Below are 22754 nucleotides of genomic sequence, written 5' to 3'. Positions count from 1 at the left end.
GTACATACATTTGTGTTTTGATTTGATTTCATAGACATAAAACAAAGTTAAGGTAATTAGAAATTAAGGACTTTTACCACCGTACTCACAGTCATTTAATGGTTACTTAACCAAGTCCTTAGCAATTGTTTTCAGCACAAAATCGTTACTAATGAATAGTTTAAGTAATAATTCAATGACTTTGAGTGCGGCAGTTAAAGTTAGTTTCCAATGAATTGAACATATAGAAACATAAACATCTCAGGAAGAACAAAACAAATCATTGTACTTTATTAGTGATTGTACTTAACATGGCAATGATCACAGATGGATTGTTAATGTCTCTGCTTGAATCAATGATGGCTTGAATTGCTGATGGTGGCTGGTGGTAGTGGGGGTGGCGGTGGTGGCTTGTGACTGGTCCTCAAAGTTGATGACTTGGCTGTAGTAGTGCTTGATTTGGTTGTCGTAGTTTTTGGAGACACGTTTCCATTCTGCCACTTCGTTTTAGGTGTTGTGGTTCTCCTCCTCATGCGTTCTGGGAACAATCATAGTTTTCTATACCTATTGAACTCTTTAAATCAAAATACCTATGCAGAACCATATCTTAAGTACATGTATGATCATAGTCGTGTTTTTTTCTATCCCAATCTCCAAAAGGCCAGCAATATAGGTAATTGTAAGTCATCGGTGTTGCGGGTGTCCTTGTGCGGTGCCATTTGCTTACCATCAGGCGACCGGACATAAAACCGTATGGTACCTATTTCAGGATATCTTAGTGCAAGAGTATTTTTATACCATGTGTTGCAGCCATCCTTTTCTTCTTCCATTCGTCGGCAAAACGTGTGGCGTTCTTCTTTATTTTCGGATTGACCTTATGTCTTAAATATCCCGGTATAATATTCTTGATCCGTGTCTGGAATCCATACAAAAGGGATCTTTTACTTCTCGAAGTTACATCTAAATTCTTCTGCCATTTCTTCATAGCTTCCTCATACTCGTTATACCTTTTCTCTGATATTTCGTCCAATTTTTTCTTCGCCAGTTGTTTTACTATTTCCGACTTAGGAACTTTCCTGTGGAGAAGTTCAGCGATATCTTTCTTTGAAGTCTCCAGTAAACTGCGGATGTGTGTAATGAATGAACGATTTTTCTTTTTCTTTGAATCAGTTGTGTTTTTCACTGGATTACTGGTTTCGTCTTCTACTTGTGGATTTATTGTTTCTGATGAATTAGTTTTCAGTGAGTAGTATTTTATTATCAATTGCATTTTGTCGTGAATAGCAGTCAAGCCATCGTTTATTTTGTCTATTACGTCATCGTTTACTTTATCCAATGACGGCAGCATACGTCTGCTGTGAGAAAAATCTATTAAACTTATAGCGTCATTTATTTTGCTAATATCTGAAGTCAAAGCAAAGTGTAGTAGTTTCATTCTAAATAGGCTCGCAAAAGGAGTGCTGCTCATGATATTTGCTGACATGTCCTGCCACTTGGAGCCAATCACTTGTAAATCATTAGTTAGGTTATAATTGGGGTCGCGCACGCGTACTCCGGCTACAGCTAGTTCATCTACGTAGAAGGAGTTAATAATGCGTTTCATTATCCTCCTCGAGGTGGGAGACAGAGGAGACAAAGCATTAAACTTCGGCGACTCTTTCTCAACTAACTCTAAGATTTTAATCAAGCAGTCTTTGAATGAAATGTAAGCGCAATGTCCAACATTCTGGTTCATCTGTCGCCTGAAGTGTTTCGTTCTCTTTACAATCTTCTTTATTTTCTTCGGTTTAGTGTCCTGCCACTGGTTCTTGTAAACGTATCGTTTCATCGAGTGCAGCAGATAGTTCAGGTCATCAGGTACAGCTACACTCTTTTGCCGCTGTATTGCCGTTATGTCTCGAATTACTTCAAAAATGTCACCTTTCAGTTTCAGCGTATACTTGTCGTATGCCTCAGTATTTGATCTTCTTGACACTATACCTACACCAGTGCCCATGGCTAAGTTGTATATAGAGAAATATGTGTTGCCTGTACTGTTATCAACATCTTCTGGTAGTGGGACATCAGTTTTAATGAATTTCGCTAGATTGTCTTTGATTCTCTTTAAATTTTCTAATTCTTTTACTTTGTCAAATATGATTTTATTGAATGGTACTAGCACAGTTTCTTTAAGATCAGTGGGTAGAGGTTCTCCTGTATGATTATTTCTAGTGTCATTAGTAGTGTTTACAATAATAGTAACTACTGGCACTAAGCTGGGAGCTGTCATTTTGTTTTGCTCATTGACATCTCTTTTCATAATGTTGAGTGTGTTGTAATCTACAACATCATTCATGTTTTCAAAGGCTTTAGTTTCTATGTCTTTATTCAAAGCAGCATAATCTGAAAAAAAATCATGGTTAATTTGTAAAATTATTATTTATTGATGTTCCACTTGCGGATATTGGATCATTAAGCATACCTTCAGTTGTATTCGACTTGGCTCCCAGTTTCTCAGCCGCAGACAGTAAATCGATAACAATTTTAGTAGTTTCAGTGACGGGAGGTTCAGTTGCAGCCTCATTGTCTTGCATCATGTTTATCATGTACGCAAAGTTATCAACATTGGTATTACTAGTGCCATTATCTTCTTCGAAAATTATATAATCTACGCTAAAGCTATGGTTACTGAGTGTATTATCCAATGGCTTTCTCCGGCTGTAAGATTTGGTGTCTACAGCGATGCTTCGAAGCACCTCGTCGAATTCTAGATAGTCTGTGTCAGTGTTAATTGTTTTTGATTCTGTTGCTGTAGTGGTTGTGGGTGCTTCAGTCGTTGGGTTGGTTTCTGAAAGTGTGGCGTCATTTTTGATTAGTTGTTGGTTAAGTAATTTTAACTTATAAATATTACTTATGACAAAATTAATGTTACTTTAACAAGGTTGTCGTTTAAATTAATTATCCCACTTGTATAACTCTCATAAAATGCTAATCGAATGATTGTGAATTAAATTTTTTTTTTTTTTTTTTTACATTTAATGGGTCGACGTTTGACCGCTATCTCACCTGATGGTAAGTGATGATGCGGCCTACGGTGGAGCACGTCTGCCCATAAGCAACCTATTCACTCGGGCCTTGAAGACACCCAGGTTATACCCATCAGGAAACACAGACTCCGGCAAGGAGTTCCACTCCCTAGCAGTTCGCACAAGGAAGCTTGAAGCGAAGCGCTTCGTGCGAGTTGGTGGGATATCTACCATGAAGCGGTGACGCCTCGCCGATTGTCTTGTGGTTCGATGATGAAAAGGACTAGGGGGAATCAAGTTGTGCAATTCCCCCGCACACTCTCCGAAATGTATCCGGTAAAAAACGGAAAGGCTTGCGACCTTGCGCCTGTGTTCAAGGCTTTGAAGCCGGGCCTCCACAAGCGCATCATCGTTGATGAGCTTCTTGGCACGCCTTTCAATGTGTTCGAGCGCATCTAGCTGGCATTTAGCCGAGCCGTCCCAAAGGTGAGAACAGTACTCCATACATGACCGAACCTGCGCTTGGTACAGGCTCAGCAGTTGTTTCGGTGTGAAGTACCGTCTCACCTTCGAGAGGATACCCAACTTCCTACCAGCCAGATGCGCCTTCGACTCTATATAAGAGCCGAAGTTTAGCGTTGGCGATAGAGTTACACCAAGAAGCTCTAGATGATCCGATATTGGATACATTTCGGAAAGTAGGAGCCAGCGGAAATTGACTCCGTTTGGCAGAGAATAGACACGCCTGGGTTTTGGTAGCGTTGAACTTGACCAAGTTGGCGTCACCCCAATCGGAGACCGCCTTCAAGGACGAGTTCAACCGTTCGACCATGGATTCTCTTAGAGACTGGATCTGTGTTCCGCTAGTCCGCGCATCGGACACATACCTTTCAACAACTGTGCTGTCATCTGCATACCCAAAGATACCGGGCTTAAGCAGGTCGTTGATGTGCAGCAAAAAGAGCGTTGCTGAAAGTACTGACCCCTGAGGGACTCCGGCGTTGATACCAAATTGGTCAGACGAGCAGCCATCGATGACTACTCGAATTGACCGATCCCTCAGGAAGTCTGCAATCCATCTGCACAGATCAGCGGGAAGTCCATATGCAGGAAGCTTGCCGATAAGGCTGTCGTGCCAAACCCTGTCAAAGGCCTTCGATATATCGAGAGAGACCGCTATTGCCTCCCCGTGCTTCTCGATGGCCTATTAATTGTCAAATGGGAATTTAAAACAAAATATATCAAGACTTATCCAAAATATTTGTATGTAAGTCGTAGAAAGATACACGTATGATGTGGTAGATTACCAGTTATAGCAGCAGGCGTTTCATCAGGTTCAACATTTATCTCAGTTATAGTGGATTCAGTGGAAGGTGTCTCCGAGCTGCTGATCACTTGACCGATCGGCTGCACGCCGTAGAACCAGTCGGCGATCTGTTTCAGGCTGAGAGTGGTGGTGGCAGTCGTGAACTCCTCCGAGTCATTTACTACAGACCTCTTCACTTTCTTGGAATGTGCACCTGCAATGTAGTGGAAGAAGATTTTATAACAGTCGCTGTATAATGACACAATCAAGTATTATCCGTGTTTAGTCTAAAATTGGTCAGAAAAATTAACGTTGTCAGATGATGTTGATAAGTTTTAGTTATGAGAAGCTTACACCTAGGAAAAATATTAAAGATTATATGTATAATCCAATGGCGATACAGTAAAACAGTAGAATCCTTTTTCTGTCTCATTTATTCGTTATTGAGTCTTGATTAGAAACACCACCATCTAGTATGATCCAACTATCCTTCTTTAGCTTTCATCCTATGTGTGTTCCTGGTAAAACAAGTTGGTCTACATACTAGCAATTATTTATTTATTTATTTACTCTTCATGCACATTAATGTGTACATAGGTGGGCTTAATGCCGTAGGCATTTTCTACCAGCCAAACCTTTAGGTGGTGCAATGAAAAATCAGTGGTAGGTGCATTGAGCAAGTAAGTACGGAAAAGCTCAGATGGAAAAAAATAGAATATACTTACTTATACAAATATATACCAATATATATTTAAATAACATGGAAAAATAATAAACCTACATAATAACATTACATATACTATTTACATATACTTAATATATACATACTACCTATATCATGATGAAGACTCTGACAACCTCTTCAGAAGAAGCTCCCGAACTCTCTGCTTGAACGTCAAGCGAGTAGACAGCATCCTGACATCGGTGGGGAGCGCGTTCCACAGCAAGATGGATTGGATAAAAAAAGAAGAATGAAGGAATTTAGTGTGGTGTGTAGGACATTGAAGGAGACGGTTATTGGAAGAGCGTAGATATTTGCTGTGGTTGGCGCAAGTGTACTGAAAAAGAGAGGAAAGATAGCTAGGCGTAGAAGCTGAGTTGAGGAAGGAGAAAAGTGTGGTAAGCGCCCTTTGCTCCCTGCGCTGGCTAGTAATTACTAGATGCAATTACTAGAAACTTACTCTCAATCAAGGATCCCATGACGAGCCCGAGGACCCGGTGGTCGATCTTCAGAGGTGGCTGCTTGGAGTGGCACGGCGCTGCGACGGTGCACTGCCAGCGCCCGTCTGCGTTACACGCGCAGGTCTTGCAGCCCAGGCATATGTTGTCTGGAAAGTCAAAGTCAAAGTCAAAGTCAAAATTATTTATTTCAATTAGACCAGGAAGGCACTTTTGAACGTCAAAGCAAATATAATAATATTAATAACGTCAGTCTGTCGGTCAGTCCTCTAGTGAAGCTTTTTGCTCGTTCCAAAGTGTAGATTCCTATGGAGAAGAACGAGCAAGAAACTCCATAGGTTACTCTTTTCCAATCAGATTCACAATACAATTCATGGTTACATTGTTTCGATTGCTTCAACTATGTGAGAACAATGTAAAACTTATATTTATTCAAATTGATAGAAAAAGAAAATAACCCTGAGGACAACAAACTTAATGCAGTCTGGAGCTGACCAGTCCCAGTTGACAGCAAGAATAGTATGGCAATAAAACAAAAGAATGTATAGAGAGGTTGTTATTCCTACGTGTGAATTATGATTAGTACAACTATGTAATATGTGTACGGGGAGCGGAATGTCCAGGAAGACAGACAATGAACCAACAATGAATGTACCAACGTATTTAATTTAATAGTGACGTGGTGATAACTATCGGGAGACATACGAACTTAATTGAAATTATACTGCTCGTGAATAAGAGTCCCAATGTGTCTTGAAACTGGTAGAGATTTTCTCAATTAATTCACGCCAGTAAACCGTTAATCTCAAGTAATTTAAAAGAGTGATAGTTGATATCTGCTTGATATTTTTATAATCGAAAGACAGAATATAAAGTACGGTACCAGTTTCAACTACTTTTACTAAGTTAAAATAATATGAAGAGGAAGCCGACATTGATTGTCACATGGGTTAGTTAGTTTCAGCAGTCATTTGTGATCGAGCGTGGGCGAAACATTGCGTAGGTATAACCTATCTTTCGTCACCGATCAATATGTATATGTACATTGATTCAAGTTATCTAATATGATTTCTGTCACAGCTAATGCCGGCCTCAGTTACGTTGGGAAATTTTCCGTTCATACGATAGCCTAAATTCTTTCGGATTCCAATGTATTCGTCATTGTTTGTACACAGGCCCAAACCTCGCCGACTCATCAGCAACATCCGTGGATAGTTGTAATGTTTTTAAAACATTTCAACTGTTTGTTGGTAGTTTTCGTCAAAGACAACATCCAGAGGAAATGCCGAGCTACATACCTACATAGGTACCCAAACATGTGAAATTGGTAACAAAGAGAGAGCCTAGAGTGAGTTTGTTTTACATTAACGTGATCGACATGTTTATGACGTTTGGCGCTCCAATTAGCTGTTATCTATTTACTATTTAGTTAACCAACCAATCAGAGGTTAAAAAAACTCGCACTAGGCTCTTTGAAAAACCCTTTGAACAGATTTTAATTAGGAACAGGAACCTACCGAAACTATACCTATCTGCCTATCTTTCGACACTGATCAATATCCGTATTGATTCCAGTTATCTAATATGATTTCTGTCACAGCTAATGCCGGTCGCAGCTATGTTGGGAAATTTTCCGTTGATACGATAGCCTAAATTCCTTCGGATTCCAATTGATTCGTCATTGTTTGTACACACGCCCAAACCTCGTCGACTCATCGGCAACATCCGCGGATAGTTGTAATGTTTTTAAAACATTTCAACTGTTTGTTGGTAGTTTTCGTCAAAGACAACATCCAGAGGAAATGCCGAGCTACATACCTACATAGGTACCCAAACATGTGAAATTGGTAACAAAGAGAGAGCCTAGAGTGAGTTTGTTTTACATTAACGTGATCGACATGTTTATGACGTTTGGCGCTCCAATTAGCTGTTATCTATTTACTATTTAGTTAACCAACCAATCAGAGGTTAAAAAAACTCGCACTAGGCTCTTTGAAAAACCCTTTGAACAGATTTTTTTTTTTTAGTAAATTTCAATATTAAAATATTTTGTTGAATAAGTTTGTGAGCTCGGATTATATTTAGGGAATCTATAGCTTTTTCCCGCTAAGTGACCTATAACAATACAAGCAAGAGCTTAGTTTCGCGGCTTTGTCATGCTAAGGACTTTTAGTTAAGAGGTGATGGGTGAAAACGGCCATGTAACTATTATTTCATTGACTGATCACAGTTTCGTACTTTTATTCATTCGATGATCTAGTCAGTTGAGTGGTTGAATGATGTAAAACAAATCGCCTGTCAATGAATATATTGTGATTTTACCTTTATTGCAGTTGGTGTACCGGGACACGTACGGTATGCACTCCATGTTGTTGGACAGTCCTGCAACTGGAAATGTTATTGGCTATTCGTAATTCTGTTATAATCCTGACAGTTTTCGATTCCACGCAATCAGGGTAGTAATCAGAGGTGGACTAAGAATATAGATAAGTATAAATAGGCTTTAGACAAGAGACATATAAAAAAACTAATAAAAAGAGAATTTATATTATCTGTACCTATGTCTAATGCTTAGGGTCACATTATAAATCAACTTGTTTTTAAAATAGGATAAACTTAAAAATATTTTAATAAAATAGGTTTTTATTTTGAAATCCAGAGAAATAAGAAACATTTATTTGAAAATCGCATCAATATCGGTCTAGCCAATCACGAGATAATTGCGCACAAACACACTTACATACAGGTCAAATAAACTCAGTACCTTTATCAACCAACTCAAACACGAGGTCATCAACCTCTCTCCTCAACTTGGGGTTGCTGGCAGTAGCTGTCTCGTCATCATCCTTGGGCAGCACACCATCAGCCTCCGCGTAGTAAGCACAGCGAGACTGGTCCAGGTTCATGCACTCCGTCTCATAGCAGAGCTTACAGTCTTCTGCCGTTTGGAAGGCATTTCTTGCATAGTAGAATTTTGAACAGCATGATATTGGTACTGCAAAGAATGAAGGTTTGTGAGGCTGTTGTACTAAGATAGGATAGGTCGGGAAACGACGGATCAACTTATGGTTAGCAATCACCGCTGTTTATGGAGCCCTGCGGGAAAGGTGCGTTACCAGCGTTTTGGGGACTAGGGATTGAGGATTGGACTTCGAAACACAACGCAAGCGTTGTCTCACGTTGGTTGGCTGGGAAACTGTATGGTTTAAATAGATAGTCACTTTTTTTTGAGAGGGCAGTATCATCCAATGACTTCTCCCGCCTTGGGCGAGGCGAAATAGAGTGTCAGACTCTTACTGACTAAAAACCACCCTGTTCTTACTCCTGCTTTTCGAGCTAGAGCCCCGGTAAACTGGATAGGTAGTCCGCTCTGGATCAGGTTAGCCCCACTGGGCCCCATGTGTGGTGGTCTGACGACCTCAGCGCCATCGAGGGATATTGTGTGGTGATGTTAAATAATTTTAATAGAGAGCAAAGAAAAATTGTTATAATATTGTATAAATAATTCTCTATCTTGAACTATTTAACAAATAGTCGTGTGATAGTTGAGTAGAAGTATGGGAACGATGCGATGTTTGTATGTTTTATCTCTATATATATTAAAACTTCATAGAAATGGAACGCAAATGTGAAGTTGGAATTAAAAACATGTTAGTTGTAAAAATTCTTCGCCCGACTCCCACGCACAAAGGCATTGCGATGTGGAAAGTGTTAAACAAAACATTTCAGACTTGTGTGAAACTGTGCGGTTGTGTGACCGACTGCAAGTTACACACACTGGGCGAAGTTATCAACAATAACATGAAATTCAGCGACTTGGCAACGCCTACACTTGCCATGTTAAGATTTTCATAGTTTTGCTACAGAAGCGTTATAAGTTTACAGCTACTACTATTACTATTCAGGATAATATTATTAGGAAAGCATTATTAGCAAGCACAAGCAAAAGTTGTTTTCTTTTTAGTTAACCAACTATTGAGTTAATACTTTTTCTTCATGTAGGATAAGATTTCGATCATTGATGTTAAAACAAAATACAAACAAGTTACTATCGACTTCAGCAACTAAACATGAGGGAAACAGCGATATCGGAAAGCCATAAATACATTTTCGAATGAACAAACATAATCTGACGTCATTTCATGTAAAATAACTATAATAAAATATAGAAAAGCCACAGAGCCGAACTTAAAGAAGCGAATTTAAATAAAGACCACAAAAAAATTAAACAAAAATGCGTTTTATAAAGGGAAGTAAACATGGATGTGTAAAGAAACTACGGATTACTATGTCCCGTAGTTTACAGTGTGTATTTCAGACGATGTTGTTGATATATCGTAACATCTGTGTGTAAACAAGTGTGACGTGTGACGTGGCTTACCGGATAGAGGCAGGAGGAAGAGAACACACGCCCATGTCAGCATCGCCGTCAACAATGATTGCCGCCGTGTCGTAACATTACTTACTGTTTTTTTAATACTATTGTTCTCACGTCGGGGACGGACTCGGGGATGCCAGTGTATAACTTTTTCGCTGTTATATACGTGTAGTAACATGTTTTGGTTATTGATATTAGGAGTAGTTTTGAGATTTTGTGTGGTGGATGTGGATTAGAGATTTAAAATTAAAAAGTTATCACAAATTTGTCCAGAGGTACTAAGTGACTCACTCGCTCAATCATAGGAAGTTTTCTTTTCCTATTAAGAAGGATCACAAAAGAAAATTCAGATTGACATTAAATCAATAAAACTTTAGATAATAAATCTTTATCTACACATAATTTAGAGTTAGACATTTCATGCCAATATGTTATAAGAAAATAAACGGAAAGCTGTATAATTAGACATTTCATTTGCAAATCCGTCCCTGTGCAAAAATCGCGAAATTCTCTCTACTGTTTACAAACACGCGCCGTGCGTTTACGTTGTCGCTGTAACCACTCCTGCGCATATTCGGACTGGCGGCGGCGACGATGCTGCTGGCGCTGCTGCTGCATCTCCTCATCTTCCACCTGCTGACTGCTAGAGGTGAGCATCATCACCAACTAACAGAACATTATAATTAGTTATGGATGGGACAAACTTTTTGGTGACCCAATTTTTGGCCAATTGAGTATTAATGAGTGAATTGAGATTTCGGAATGTTTTATGTGTGATGAGACAACGCTGTCATGGATTGTTTATTTATTGTCATAAAAATATATTTCTGTACTTAGGCTATATACTACAGCGTATGGTTTAAAAGAAAACAGTCGTGAGTAAATAGTGTAAATGTTTTCAGTGCAGTAATGTATATCTGTGTGAAAATATCCGCTGTAGTTTCAGGCTGTTTGATAACAAGTGCTACCTTTTGATAAGTAACTGAGCTTTGTATCGTGACCATGTGAGGAGGTTTCACGTGTCGGCACATACTGTAGTTACAGTTTTGGTAACATACCATTGTTGCACAGCGATAGACAGAAACTTTACTTTTTACAAGAAGATGGGTCGCCTGGTGGTAAGCAATTAGCGTCGCTCATCGATATTCGAAATACCAGAGGAGTTATATGTGCAATGGCCGACTTTTGGGGGATTTGAGGATTGGACATTTGGGAATTGGCGAGATCTAGGTGCAATTTTAATCTATAATTATTTATATTATACTAATATACTATGGTCAATTAGACTAATTATAATAAGAACTCTGTGTTGTGGTGGCCAGGGTCCATTATTACTTAAACTGACTGTACCTCTAGATTTTATTTGTAGGTTAACAAATAATTTATTTGTAGCTTTAGTAGCTACAAATAAATTATTTGTAATGCATTGCATTTGCAATTGTTTTCGTGATACATGTAACAAATCTTACTTCTCGTCAATTTCAGGCGTAAGTTAATAAATGGGATATCAGTTTTTGTTTATTTTTGTTTCTCATACCGTTTTGAAAGAAGATATTGATAGTCAATTTTATTCCCAACTTGGGTTTATTTTAAAGTTTTCCTAATACTTATTCATTATCCGATTTTATCACAACTGTAAAACGTAAATACGGTATTTATTTAATAATAATAATATAATATATGTTACATAAACATTTAACAGGATCAACATATTTCACTATAATAGCATGTTAAAGTTATTTTCCTTAAATATGTTCTCATACCTGGCACCTATCTTAAAACATGGCCACCCTTCAAAGTAATTATTGAAAAATATATTCCACAACAATAACATCCTGCATTTGTTCAACATGAGATAAGCAGTACTTTGTTATTTATTTACCGAAGTACTTATGTAGGATACTTATTAATCGAACCCGCTACCGTCATTCAGTGCACTGTTTATTTTCACAAAATATCTGAAACAATAACATCACACGGTAATTGCAGGAGACTGTAAACATTTGTCGGATCCAAGATATTTGAATACTCGTGTAAAATATTATGTAATTGAGATATGTTTCAGTAAACAGACCATTAGTAACGGCGACGGTATTGGGAACGGGAAACAAAAGGTTCTTGGATTCTTTCATTATTTGCATTTATTTTCTCGTGTGAAAGCCATGTTTGAGTGCGAATGCCGGTTCAACTGGAGTGATATAACGGTCTCTCAGAAAATTGGCGTGAAATAACGCTTGCGTTATGTTTGTGAAATTACCGGAAGTTCGATTCTTTCTCCCAATCTATAAAATCCCTAAAAAATTGTTGCGGTTGATCAAAAGTCTCAACTTCCATCAACAACAGTTATTACGGAGCCAATTCCTATCAACTGTATAACATCAGGTTCAAAAATCTTATATTTAAATGAACTAGGACATAAACATGGTAGATCTACTTTGGCACACATTAGTGTCTATACAACGTGTAACAAAAAGGGGGTATACATATCAATTGCACGGCTTCTAGATAACATAACAAACGATACGGTAAGGGTTTTTTAAACTCATGTTTTCATGGTACCAAGTTATGAACTTTTCAAATCGCGCCGCCACGTGATTCAAAATTAGGTAGACAGGTACTAGGCGATCAGATTGACAGAAGAAATGTTTCGTAATACTCGCGAGTGACCCCTGTAGTGTTGTGACATGTTTGTATGATTTAAAATCAAGAACCATGCGATACCAAGTATTTGGATAAAAAAAAATTTTAATCGTATTTTAAGCTGAAACTTCGTGTAGAGACTCTATTCAACCTGTATTCATCAGTCCTTCTTGATGTATATGGGTATTTTGTTACACGTTGTATAAAATTTAACTTTCAGCGGTAGTACGTCAAACTGTTCTTAAAACTACCATACATTTATCATGATAGCAATAAATAACATAGTACATAATTTAATGCCTCCAATGACCCCACCTTCAACCAGCACAGTCCTATCCTATTAATCCACACCAGATGACCCGGCTCCCGTTGCAGATGTGCCGGCGCGCAAGGACACCAACTTCGTGGTGCGGCACATAGACTCCTGCCCCAATGTCGGCTACTACTTCAAGCGGGAGACGCTGCCCAACTCCCTGGGCCCTGGACTCTGCTACCTGTGCTTCTGCCAGGGAGACCACACTGCCATCTGCTGGAAGAGAGAGAATAGAAGATGTGATAAGCTAAGCTTCCGTCATCGGGAGATTGGGAGTGTGTAAGTATTACTAGGTAACAAGATGTTATGCTTAAAGGGGGGGGGGGTATCAGCGATAAGGGACAGAGTTACATGTTACCAATATGTTCATGGTTAGAAGAACATTTTGGGACTCAGCGTAATAATAAAAAAACATCTATGCATGTGAAAACTGTGCTGCATAAACTTTCAGTTGTTTTTAACCAATTCGAAAAAGGAATCTGTTCCACGTTTAAGTGTGAAAGTTACAGTTGAATATAATTATATTTACGAAGCACATTATTACTTATAGTTAATATTATACTATTTTTATACAGAGACTCAAGGAAAAGACGCAGCCCTGGGTTCGCTGACTTCTTCTTTCGAGAAGCATCTAGAGATTGTAAGTAGTTATAACATAGTTAAGGCAATAGACGTATCATAATATTAATTTAAAGTTAAAGTTCCATCTTCCACCAACAGCAATATGGCTCCCCTAAAGGTGTGGTAAGTAATGTGAGAATGTTTGGAGCCTGAAGGAAGCATAGGATACCGTACATATACTTTTAATTATAAAATAAATTATAGTCTCAAAAAGCTTTTTATTTCATGCAAGAGTAACAATAAATAAAAAGATATGAAGATAAAAAAAGTAAAATTAAAAGATAAAAAAAGTATTTTTTGTGCGTGAACTGAATGTGTGCGACGATCTTTCAAAAGCGTTTGATTGCATCGACCACGACAATGAGACACTATTGGTGCTCTTAGATCATGTTTTCATTAATTGATCCCATAGTCCCATTATTGATGACGTTATAATGTTGTTGTAATTTACATATATAAGGTATATATGTATATAACTAGCCTATAGTTTTGCAAAGACTTTGTTTGCTAGGATAAATGTCTCAGGAGTTTTTTTTAATCTTTCATCTTGTTCAATAAAATTACAGCTTTCTGAAGGTAAAATAATGTTTTGAAATTGGTCCTATTGTTTGTGTGAAAATATTACAGATCTATATTACAAGTTTAAATAATTTCACATTTTAGTAACTACATAATATTTTTCAGTTCTTCCCTATACGAATCTACATTTTGGAAGATGTACCTAGCTTTACTAACGGACAAACAGATGAACAATTTATTTTGAAGCTTCAAAAATACCTATTTCGTGATTAAAAAGGTATTAATGATTAAATGTATTATTTTACAGTTTTCAACAAAAACTCGCAACCGGAATGCAAGCCGTTCGAGTCCAGTTTTAGTGAGGACTGTCCACCAGGTTTGTGTATTATATATATAATTATTGAATATCGACTTTATAGTTTAATTTTATAAAATAAAGGCCTCGTCAGATCTATACGATCGTGATTTAATCAAGAAGTGTCAAATGAATTTTCATATGAATTTCACCATTAAAATTATGAGAATTACTGAAGAACATTTGAGAATACAATTAATAAAGACGATAGTTAAATTAAAATACTTTTTCGCAATTCCACGCCTTTTATCCTCGAAGGGGTAGGCAGAGGTGCACACTACGGCACGTAATTTATATTATATTAAAATACAATATGAATAAATAACCACGAAAGAAGTCGATGAAAGAATAGTGAGTTATTGTATTCAAACGAATGTTCGTAGCACAGTGCTACGCCGTAGCGCGGCTCGTAGCCATGAATTACTACGAGTGTAATTCCTGAACCTATTTATGTATATGGAGTGGTACTAAGGTGTAAGAACTGAGTTAAATTGATCTATTTTATTGTCGATTTGGTGTGTATACTCTACTCTATGATTATGTTCCAGTGGACTGGTGCATCGGGTGTACCGTGTGTGACTGCAATGCTGATGGGAAGTGGGACTGCCACGTCCTGAGCTTCTGCCATGATGGTAAGGTGATAGGATTTAGGTTATGGATCATTGTATAGTCAAGTTAATGCACGTTAACTAAGCATTTACGTTATGCTTTAATTAATTAATCATAAAGATGCAATCTCTTGTAATACACCACATCACAAATCAACTTTAGTTAATTTATGAAATAATATGTCGTTTCAGAGAAAAAGCAAACAAAGGGTAAAAAAGGTGCGAAAAACAGTACCGCTAAAAGTCCTGTACGGACAACAAAAGCGTCACCAACAAAGATAGCTGTGAAGCCGAAACCTAAACCTAAACCAGTGAAAAAGAGTAAACCACCAGTCAAAGCAAAGAACAAGCCACCAGCAGTGATGAGACGCGGCGGCAACAAGACGCAACCACAACGACGTATCATTCGGAAGCCTTTACCACGCAGAATGAAACTAACCCCAACACCAATGAAAGGCAGAACACCAATCAGATATAGAAAAATTTCACCAGGAAAATCAGCGACAACACAGAAGATCATCAAGAAAAACGTAGTGACACATAAACCAATAGAAATCAAAACAACTAAACTAAATCTAGAAATGGTATTGGCGCAAAAACTAATGCAGAAAGTCATGGGGAAACTAAGGAAGTCAGTATCTGCTGAGTTGAGGAACATGTCCGCCATAGCGTTAGATTTGGCTACACGGGCACAAATGGAGAATTACAAGAAGGCGGCTCTTAAGAAGAAAGGGAAACCAAATCAGGCGAAAAATAAACAACCAAAGAAGAACCCAGTCAAGAAGCCGACGTACAAGCCTCCAGGCAAGCCGTCCAAAACCACTCGGAACTATATCAGAAACAAACGAGAACTGAGCACTGCAGCCATTTCTGTGATACCCATTAATTCTACCAAAGGTATGTACACTTCAGTAGATTTATATTGATATTGAAATGTATTCCTTATTATTGTTTTTTATTTTATGGAATAGGGAGTCAGCTGGCAGACGGATCAAATGACGGTAAGCCGTTAGCGCCCCCCATGGACACCCGCAATATCAAAGGAGTCACAGGTGCGTTGCCAGACATTTAAAAAGTAATACGCTCTTTTCTGGAAAGTTTGAACGTCGTATCGGTTCAGAAATACTGCCGACGACAGATCGTTCCTTATTTATTTTATTTTCTTAGTTATTTACTTCTGTAGTACCTAAATCACAGAAAATTACTGTAATTATTTTTTTTATTATGTTTCAGAGTATTATTTAGAGCTACCAAATATCACAGTGGCACTTCCTATGACACGAATGCCGAGTAACTTGGCGGTACCTGATAATTATAATATCTCACACATTGTTGGAGGCAGTACACTTCCTGAAAATGAATATTATAAATATTCCGTCGGCAATGATGAACATAAACCGAAAGGCAATGCACCACTATGGGACACCGGGACCACGCACGTTAATATTACGGAAACTGTATTCGACCTCATTGGTGCACCGCTGACTTCTTACGCATCTACTGAGAAAGGTTTCATAATGAGCAATAACACAAGAATGATAACAAACTTTACAGAATTGGACCCTGAAATGAATGACTTGAAACATACAAAATGGTCACATTTGAAAATACTGAAGGAGAAGAAAATTAACATTCTAAAATCCGATAAACATAAGAGTATCGTGAAACTAATCGCACACAATGGCCGGAATAGGAAGATCAACAACCGGAAATATAACATAGTTAAGGTCGTTCATCGTACCTCTTGTACTTACAAAAGCTGCCTGAGTAAGAATACTACCAACTCAACAGCTCACAAGAACTCAACTCCTAAGAACAATACTGCCGGAGATTTACAAAATCTGCTCAAAAAAATAATGAATGACTTTAACAGAACTCACGTAAACACCACAGAGTCAAATAGAAAGAAAAAGAAGAAACTCAGCGTTCTAAGATATTTGAAGAAAATCTTCAACAAAATATTTAAACGACAGAAATCGGACCGACTGAGTAAACACCACCTTGTAGAGACATTGTGTGAAAACTTCGGTCCGTGCAGAGTGAGCAGGAGGGACAGGTTTAAACTGAACGTTAAACTTGGAGAGCTGGATCGGGAAACTACGAGAATTCTAAAATCTGTCAAAATTATTAAGGGTTTGTTAAAAATGGTTGAATTACCGAAAAGTTCAGATACAGATGTTTCGAAACAAGACAACTTGAATGATGACATCATAAAACTAAATAACATACTGAAAGGAAACTTCTCATTCAATTTGACAGACACTCAGACTACACAAGTAGAATATATAAAGAAAAACACAGAGGAGTTTATAACATCTGTTCGCAAATTCGCAAAGTTACTAAATGAGATAATATCAATACTGAATAAAGAAGATAATAAAGTTCACAAGAAATTTGATTTAGTTTTGACACATAAAAGTAATCCGAAACACAACCCATTTCAAAGCCTAAGAAGTCTTCTTATAAAATATAATTTAGTTCAAAATTCGTTCATGAAACAGATGTACGAGCAGTTGAATAACTTTGAGAGTAACATTCATAAGAAGCCGAAGGTGAGTGCAGTCACGGGTGTCAATAATAGCGTAGAGATAGAAAACTTTTCAAGAAATATCATTCAAAATCTCAGGAAGCTGAAGCGCCTGGCTCAAACCGTGAGCTCTAGTGGGAGGATCAAGAGGGAACTCTCGAGAGATGATGACGCTATAGAGTATCTGTTGATGCTGATGGAGTATTTGATCAAGCAGAATCATCCGTTGGACGCTGCACCAGGTAAATACGCACTTGTAACTCCTTTATGTTATAACTATAATTTGTTCAGAACCAAAGAAACCTTTGGTGTATACATTCTGTAATATTTTGTATAACTGTATTTCAAATAAGCAATAAAATGTACAATATTATTTTATTTTCAGCAAACGATGGCATAGATTTATTAATAGAAGCAATAAAAAATGCACCAGATATAAAACCTATCAAGAAGAAAGTGCTAGAGTACACACCCGCTACTTACTTTGAAACCACAACATATCCTACTACTGTACCTATAATGACAGAGAATACCTTTAATGACGACGACAATCCTTCTGATAGTGAAAAATCTTCCAGTGAAGATAACGCTAAAATGAAATTAGAAGAAGCCGAAGTAAAATTAGACGAAAACAAGGAATTCGTTGACATGGTCGCGGAAGACGATAAATATCCAGAAGAAAATAATCATTACGACCGTCGTGCTGGAAACATGAAAATGGACGAAGTCACTGAAATGTCTTATTTTAACAGACTTGAGCAAAATATTGCAGAACCAGAAAATTTAATAGGAACAACTACACCTATGCCAATGGAGATGGATAATAGCGAAAAACAGGACAGTCAAGATGACGTCAATATGGAAAAGACACTTGCTATAGAGCAAAATAATTTAGATAAATCCGTTATAGCTGAATCTAGAGCCAGAGCTAGAGCTAGAGCTAGAACTGGAGTCGGAGTTGGAGGTGAAGCTGACACTGCTGGGGCTGAAATTGATGTTGAAACAGCAGCTGAAGCTGCAGTTGCTGCTCAAGCTGGACGTGGAGGTAGAGTTGTAGCTGCATCTGATGCTAGAGCTGCCGATATCAGTGATACACACGAAAAGAAATTTGAAGTGCTGGCAGGAGACATGGATGAAGAACCTCATTTTTCAACTGCAGCTCCAATCCCAGAAACTGAGCCACCAATAACTGTGACCACTGAATTGTATACAACTCAAACTGTAAGATCCAGAACAAAAATGAGGCATCTAAACTTAGAGTCGTATGACAGCGAGAGTCTTGATAAGAAATCAAAACTGGAATGGATTGAGGAAAATTTTGGAAGAGATATTCCAAAAGATACGACCAATTTTGATGAAAGTCTTAATGCAACCACAACAGTATATAAAACTGTGACACCCCCAACATCAACAGAAACACAAGTTACTGATAAGTCAGACGCCAGTAATTTAACTAAAGAAGTGGCTGAGGAAACAGATAAGACCAAGAAGAAGACAGAAAAGCTGAATGCTGAGGATGTAATGTTGAGGAAGCAGATGGATTTATTGAACTCACTAGACTACGGCACTGAGAAAGGAGAAGTATTTGAATCAGACTCGAAGGATCCTAACGCGGATGACAGATACTCAGGCGACACGTTTCCATCGTATTTCATTTAGATATAGATAGTGTTACTGGTTAACTGTAGAACATGATTTGTGAGTGAATGGAGATCTATCATTTTATGTTTATTGGTAGTGAATTTATATTTATGTGAACTTGGGATTTTGAATGAGAGAGTGAGAATGATCTTTGAAGTTTTTGCAATAATGATTGTTGATTATATTTTAGCATGTTTCCAACTCATTACATACTTTGAACTAAGTAGAAAATATTTTATTTGACTTAGTGATGAATGAGTTTGGATTATAGGAACTTCTTGCAAATGTACGAATGCCTGAATTGCAATTTTGATGCTGCCATTTGTATAGTTCGTTCATGTTCTACAGTTAAGCAGTGTTTAAGTTATAATAACTTGTATTAACGCCATATGAATAGCAATTTGTTATAATTGTACATACATTACGATTACTCGACGTTACCTCTAGTTCAATAAATTATTAACATTGTTTTAGAATCTTTTCATTTCTATCAATAGCCATTTTTATTTACAGTTTCAGACTGGGTTCAATTCCCGCACGAAATAGTTTGGGTCTGGAGGTTGATATATTAGTATTATTTTATTTGTAAACGCACTGGTATCAACGGTGTTATAACCAAGAGCTGCGACTACATCTCTAGCTATCTCCACACTTGAGAGGCGAATTGGAGATTGCAGTTTAAAACGTTTATCCAAGAGCACTCTTTCATAGTCTGCTCTTACGACACCCTCGAGAACAGTTAATGTAGTGATAAATAAAACTGTAATAACATAGAATATTACAATTTTATATAAGCAAATAATTGAGTTCGTCTGTGGCCGTCGCTCGCCGGTCAGGTTATGTCGCAACCGTTCCGGTCTGCTGGCCGCCGTGCTCGGCCCGACCTTCCGTTTTCGCTGCATCTAATTGTTCCACAGTTACCGGCTTATCTCCTATACTAGCTGAAAGGTTGCTGGTACTGATAGTTTTTATTATATTTCGCAAAAATTGTGAAGAAAATAGAACGATACTGGAAATAAAAAGTGAAGAAAAACTATTATTACTTTTGTTAATATCACGCGATATCCAATAAGTAGGTGTGCATTAGAAAATTAATGATTATTAAAAATAATTACTAGTAGACTGAGCATACTGCTCTGATTTCGAACATTTTGAATTACGATCTTTAAACCACTTGTCAAAGCCAAGCCAGGCAGTTGTCAAGATGTTAATTCCCTCTTATGTAGCGGAGGCCCTTAGTTCACATTCTTCTCCATAGAAAAACAAACACTCCAGAGCAAATATGCTTTAAAATTTAATGATTGTGGGCTACACTATAAATTATTCAAAATTCAATTTCTTTGAGTTGACAGACCGGGCGTGTACGACGTTAAAGTATATGTACCTCATATTGTAGGTATCATGTTATGTCATTTTTCAATTTACTTCTTGTGTTACAAACTGAGCTATTAATCTAGATTTCGACGTTTCATCACCTGCTGCAGATTTCTAATCAATACGCGAGGTGGCCTCACAGCCCACAGCATCAAGAATAACGTTTCAAAATAACAGGCTTGTGACATTTATTAAAAACATAATCTGGTAATTGTAGAGATTAGTGCAAGGTGAATGTGTGTTACATTTGTCAAAGTCAAGGCATTTGTATAAATATAACCATTAAATAACAGATGTCGGCAATGAAGCCAGTTATTTGTAGTGTATAGAAGAAAGAACAAAATCTACTTTTAAAATGTTTAAGGATTTTGGCTTCAACCTTGCTTCTTGGTAGAAGAGTTACTTCGTGTCCTATTAAAAACGATTAAAGATGTATAGTTAAGCTGTTACCATCCATTCAGCCTTCCATCCTCGTGGTGTTCAGTCTACTTAACCTCCGAGCGATCACGACGGTACAAATTTGTAAGGCATCATTAGATTACTTAATGTCCCGATCATGGTGTGCCTCAGGGCATCATTTTAGGGCCTATGCAATTTGCAAAATGTGGAAGTCGTGATGAAAGACATATTTGAGCCGCGTATACGAACGTGTTGGGTCTTAGGTCTGTAGGAATTATCTCGTTCGCGGCTTGTGGTCGCCATTATATCTACAGTGTGGTTGAATATTTTGTTACTGAGATCTGAGAATATGCTCGTGTTTTGTGAGAAACTAATATTGTGCAAGTGATCTGTTGGTATAGAGTTTCGAATTTTGCGAACAAGGTTGGTGTTGTAGAGTAGTTGGTATTGTTATACTTTGCAGAATACTTTGTTCATAGTCTTATATGAGACTAGTATCATTTAATAATGGTTGTTGTACTTTTGGGATATGTTAGTGAAATCCTCATAATTGATAGCGACAATAGCGATATGTGATTGAATTATCTAATATGTGTGGTGTGTTTAAGGGTTAACATTTGAAGTATAATCACAATCTGAACAAGCAAGTATAGCTACTAGCTTCTATAATTTTCAATCAGGACAACAGCAATATAATACTTTTTATAATACAGCTTTAGATATTAATTTGTTTAATGGAAAACCAACAGTTATTGTAAAACATGGCAAACAAATAGTGGCAGAATAACGTCAGGAAGCCAATTATATTTTAGCAGTACTTATAAATTTAGAAGCAAATTATTTGTAAAATTATTTCCAAGGTACAATAAAAGTAATGTAGGTCACACCCATTAGCTGGAGCTCACAAAACTAGACTTTGGTAGAGTTAAACTGTATATGTATGTTATCAGTGCACATTATCGCAACCGGCCTTGTTGGGCGGCTTATGTAATGACATGTGCTCGGCTGGTATATACTTGATGCATTATATTGTAGATCATTTATGAAGGATGGTACAGTTTATCTGACTATTTAAAAAATCGGTCTCTGTATCTTGCTATCAGAGACGCCTATGTGTAATCACAGCGGAAGACGTCTACCTATATGGTGGATAGACAATCTAGTAAAATCGCAGATTATGCTCAATGCTTCCAATCGACAGATCTAAAATATTTTGAGAAACGGCTATATTCAACAGTTCCCAGACATTCTTGTGGTTGATATGGAGACAATAGTACAAGAGCATGCTCCGATAAGAGAAATAAATGACTACAATTCTTCTCCTCATTTACAGATTTATAGAAAAAATATTAACAAACAAAATACATCGTCATTACTAAAGATCATCTTCTCAACATACATACAAGTTGAAACATTGTTATAAGACCACTATCTGTGTATAGTGTCGCAATATAAAATTCGATATTTCCCGTGAGCACGCGCCGGCGTTAATTCGCAACATCTGCCTAGATACCATCGCACCTCACACAGGACTCGCCGCGCACATTGCCACATACTTCCTACACATTACTTACTATATAATTGTTTACATCCTGCATTAACTTCAATATAATGTGCAGGCATTATTGTTATCAAATATCTTGCTTATAGCTTGTGAGATTATCGGAATCATCGTTTTATTTAGGGTTGCTTACGTGAAAAATATTGCTAGGTTGATTTTGAGTTGATCTTATTTACACACATAGTACTAAAGGTAGTTTATGATCAACTAGCTACTTCCGCGCGGTTTCACCCGCTCTGCTCGATTCCTATTAACCTGTAGTTCCTGAGATTAGCGCGTTCAAACAAACAAACAAACAATCAAACAAACTCTTCAGCTTTATAATATTAGTATAGATTAGTATTGTTTT

General features: G+C 37.5%; 2 protein-coding genes across 3 annotated transcripts; one reads left to right on the top strand and one right to left on the bottom strand.

The window, feature by feature from the left end:
- Positions 1–238: 238 nt before the first annotated feature.
- Positions 239–9961, bottom strand: LOC118277651 (uncharacterized). The gene is made up of 8 exons (XM_035596544.2): positions 9851–9961; positions 8234–8464; positions 7792–7857; positions 5472–5618; positions 4292–4504; positions 2441–2806; positions 778–2361; positions 239–517 (listed from the first exon to the last, which is right to left on the bottom strand). Exons 1-8 carry the CDS (start codon positions 9891–9893, stop codon positions 333–335), a joined length of 2835 nt encoding a protein of 944 aa, XP_035452437.2. The 5' UTR covers positions 9894–9961; the 3' UTR covers positions 239–332.
- A 401-nt stretch (positions 9962–10362) lies between these two features.
- LOC118277495 (uncharacterized) lies at positions 10363–19541 on the top strand. 2 transcript variants are annotated; one of them, XM_050696237.1, is made up of 9 exons: positions 10363–10496; positions 12863–13079; positions 13376–13440; positions 14248–14316; positions 14844–14927; positions 15096–15800; positions 15875–15955; positions 16137–17672; positions 17816–19541. In XM_050696237.1, exons 1-9 carry the CDS (start codon positions 10442–10444, stop codon positions 19087–19089), a joined length of 4086 nt encoding a protein of 1361 aa, XP_050552194.1. In that variant the 5' UTR covers positions 10363–10441; the 3' UTR covers positions 19090–19541. The 2 variants fall into 2 exon arrangements, with proteins under 2 accessions (XP_050552194.1, XP_050552193.1); XM_050696236.1 differs by having other exon boundaries at positions 10387–10496; positions 12842–13079.
- Positions 19542–22754: the final 3213 nt, after the last annotated feature.

Source organism: Spodoptera frugiperda, chromosome 10, assembly GCF_023101765.2.
Source record: "Spodoptera frugiperda isolate SF20-4 chromosome 10, AGI-APGP_CSIRO_Sfru_2.0, whole genome shotgun sequence".
In the NCBI taxonomy this organism is placed as follows: domain Eukaryota; kingdom Metazoa; phylum Arthropoda; class Insecta; order Lepidoptera; family Noctuidae; genus Spodoptera; species Spodoptera frugiperda.
This window is presented reverse-complemented; position numbering and strand designations above follow the sequence as displayed.

What these genes read in the sequence shown, in the direction of transcription:
- LOC118277495 (XM_050696236.1), top strand. Translation starts at nt 10,442, where the DNA reads ATGCTGCTGGCGCTGCTGCTGCATCTCCTCATCTTCCACCTGCTGACT. An exon ending in CATCGGGAGATTGGGAGTGT is followed by an intron (nt 13,080 to 13,375) that starts GTAAGTATTACT and finishes ATTTTTATACAG; the next exon opens with AGACTCAAGGAAAAGACGCA. An exon ending in TCGAGAAGCATCTAGAGATT is followed by an intron (nt 13,441 to 14,247) that starts GTAAGTAGTTAT and finishes ATTATTTTACAG; the next exon opens with TTTTCAACAAAAACTCGCAA.
- LOC118277651 (XM_035596544.2), bottom strand. Translation starts at nt 9,893, where the DNA reads ATGCTGACATGGGCGTGTGTTCTCTTCCTCCTGCCTCTATCCG. An exon ending in GTTTGAGTTGGTTGATAAAG is followed by an intron (nt 7,858 to 8,233) that starts GTACTGAGTTTA and finishes TAACATTTCCAG; the next exon opens with TTGCAGGACTGTCCAACAAC. An exon ending in GTACACCAACTGCAATAAAG is followed by an intron (nt 5,619 to 7,791) that starts GTAAAATCACAA and finishes TTGACTTTCCAG; the next exon opens with ACAACATATGCCTGGGCTGC.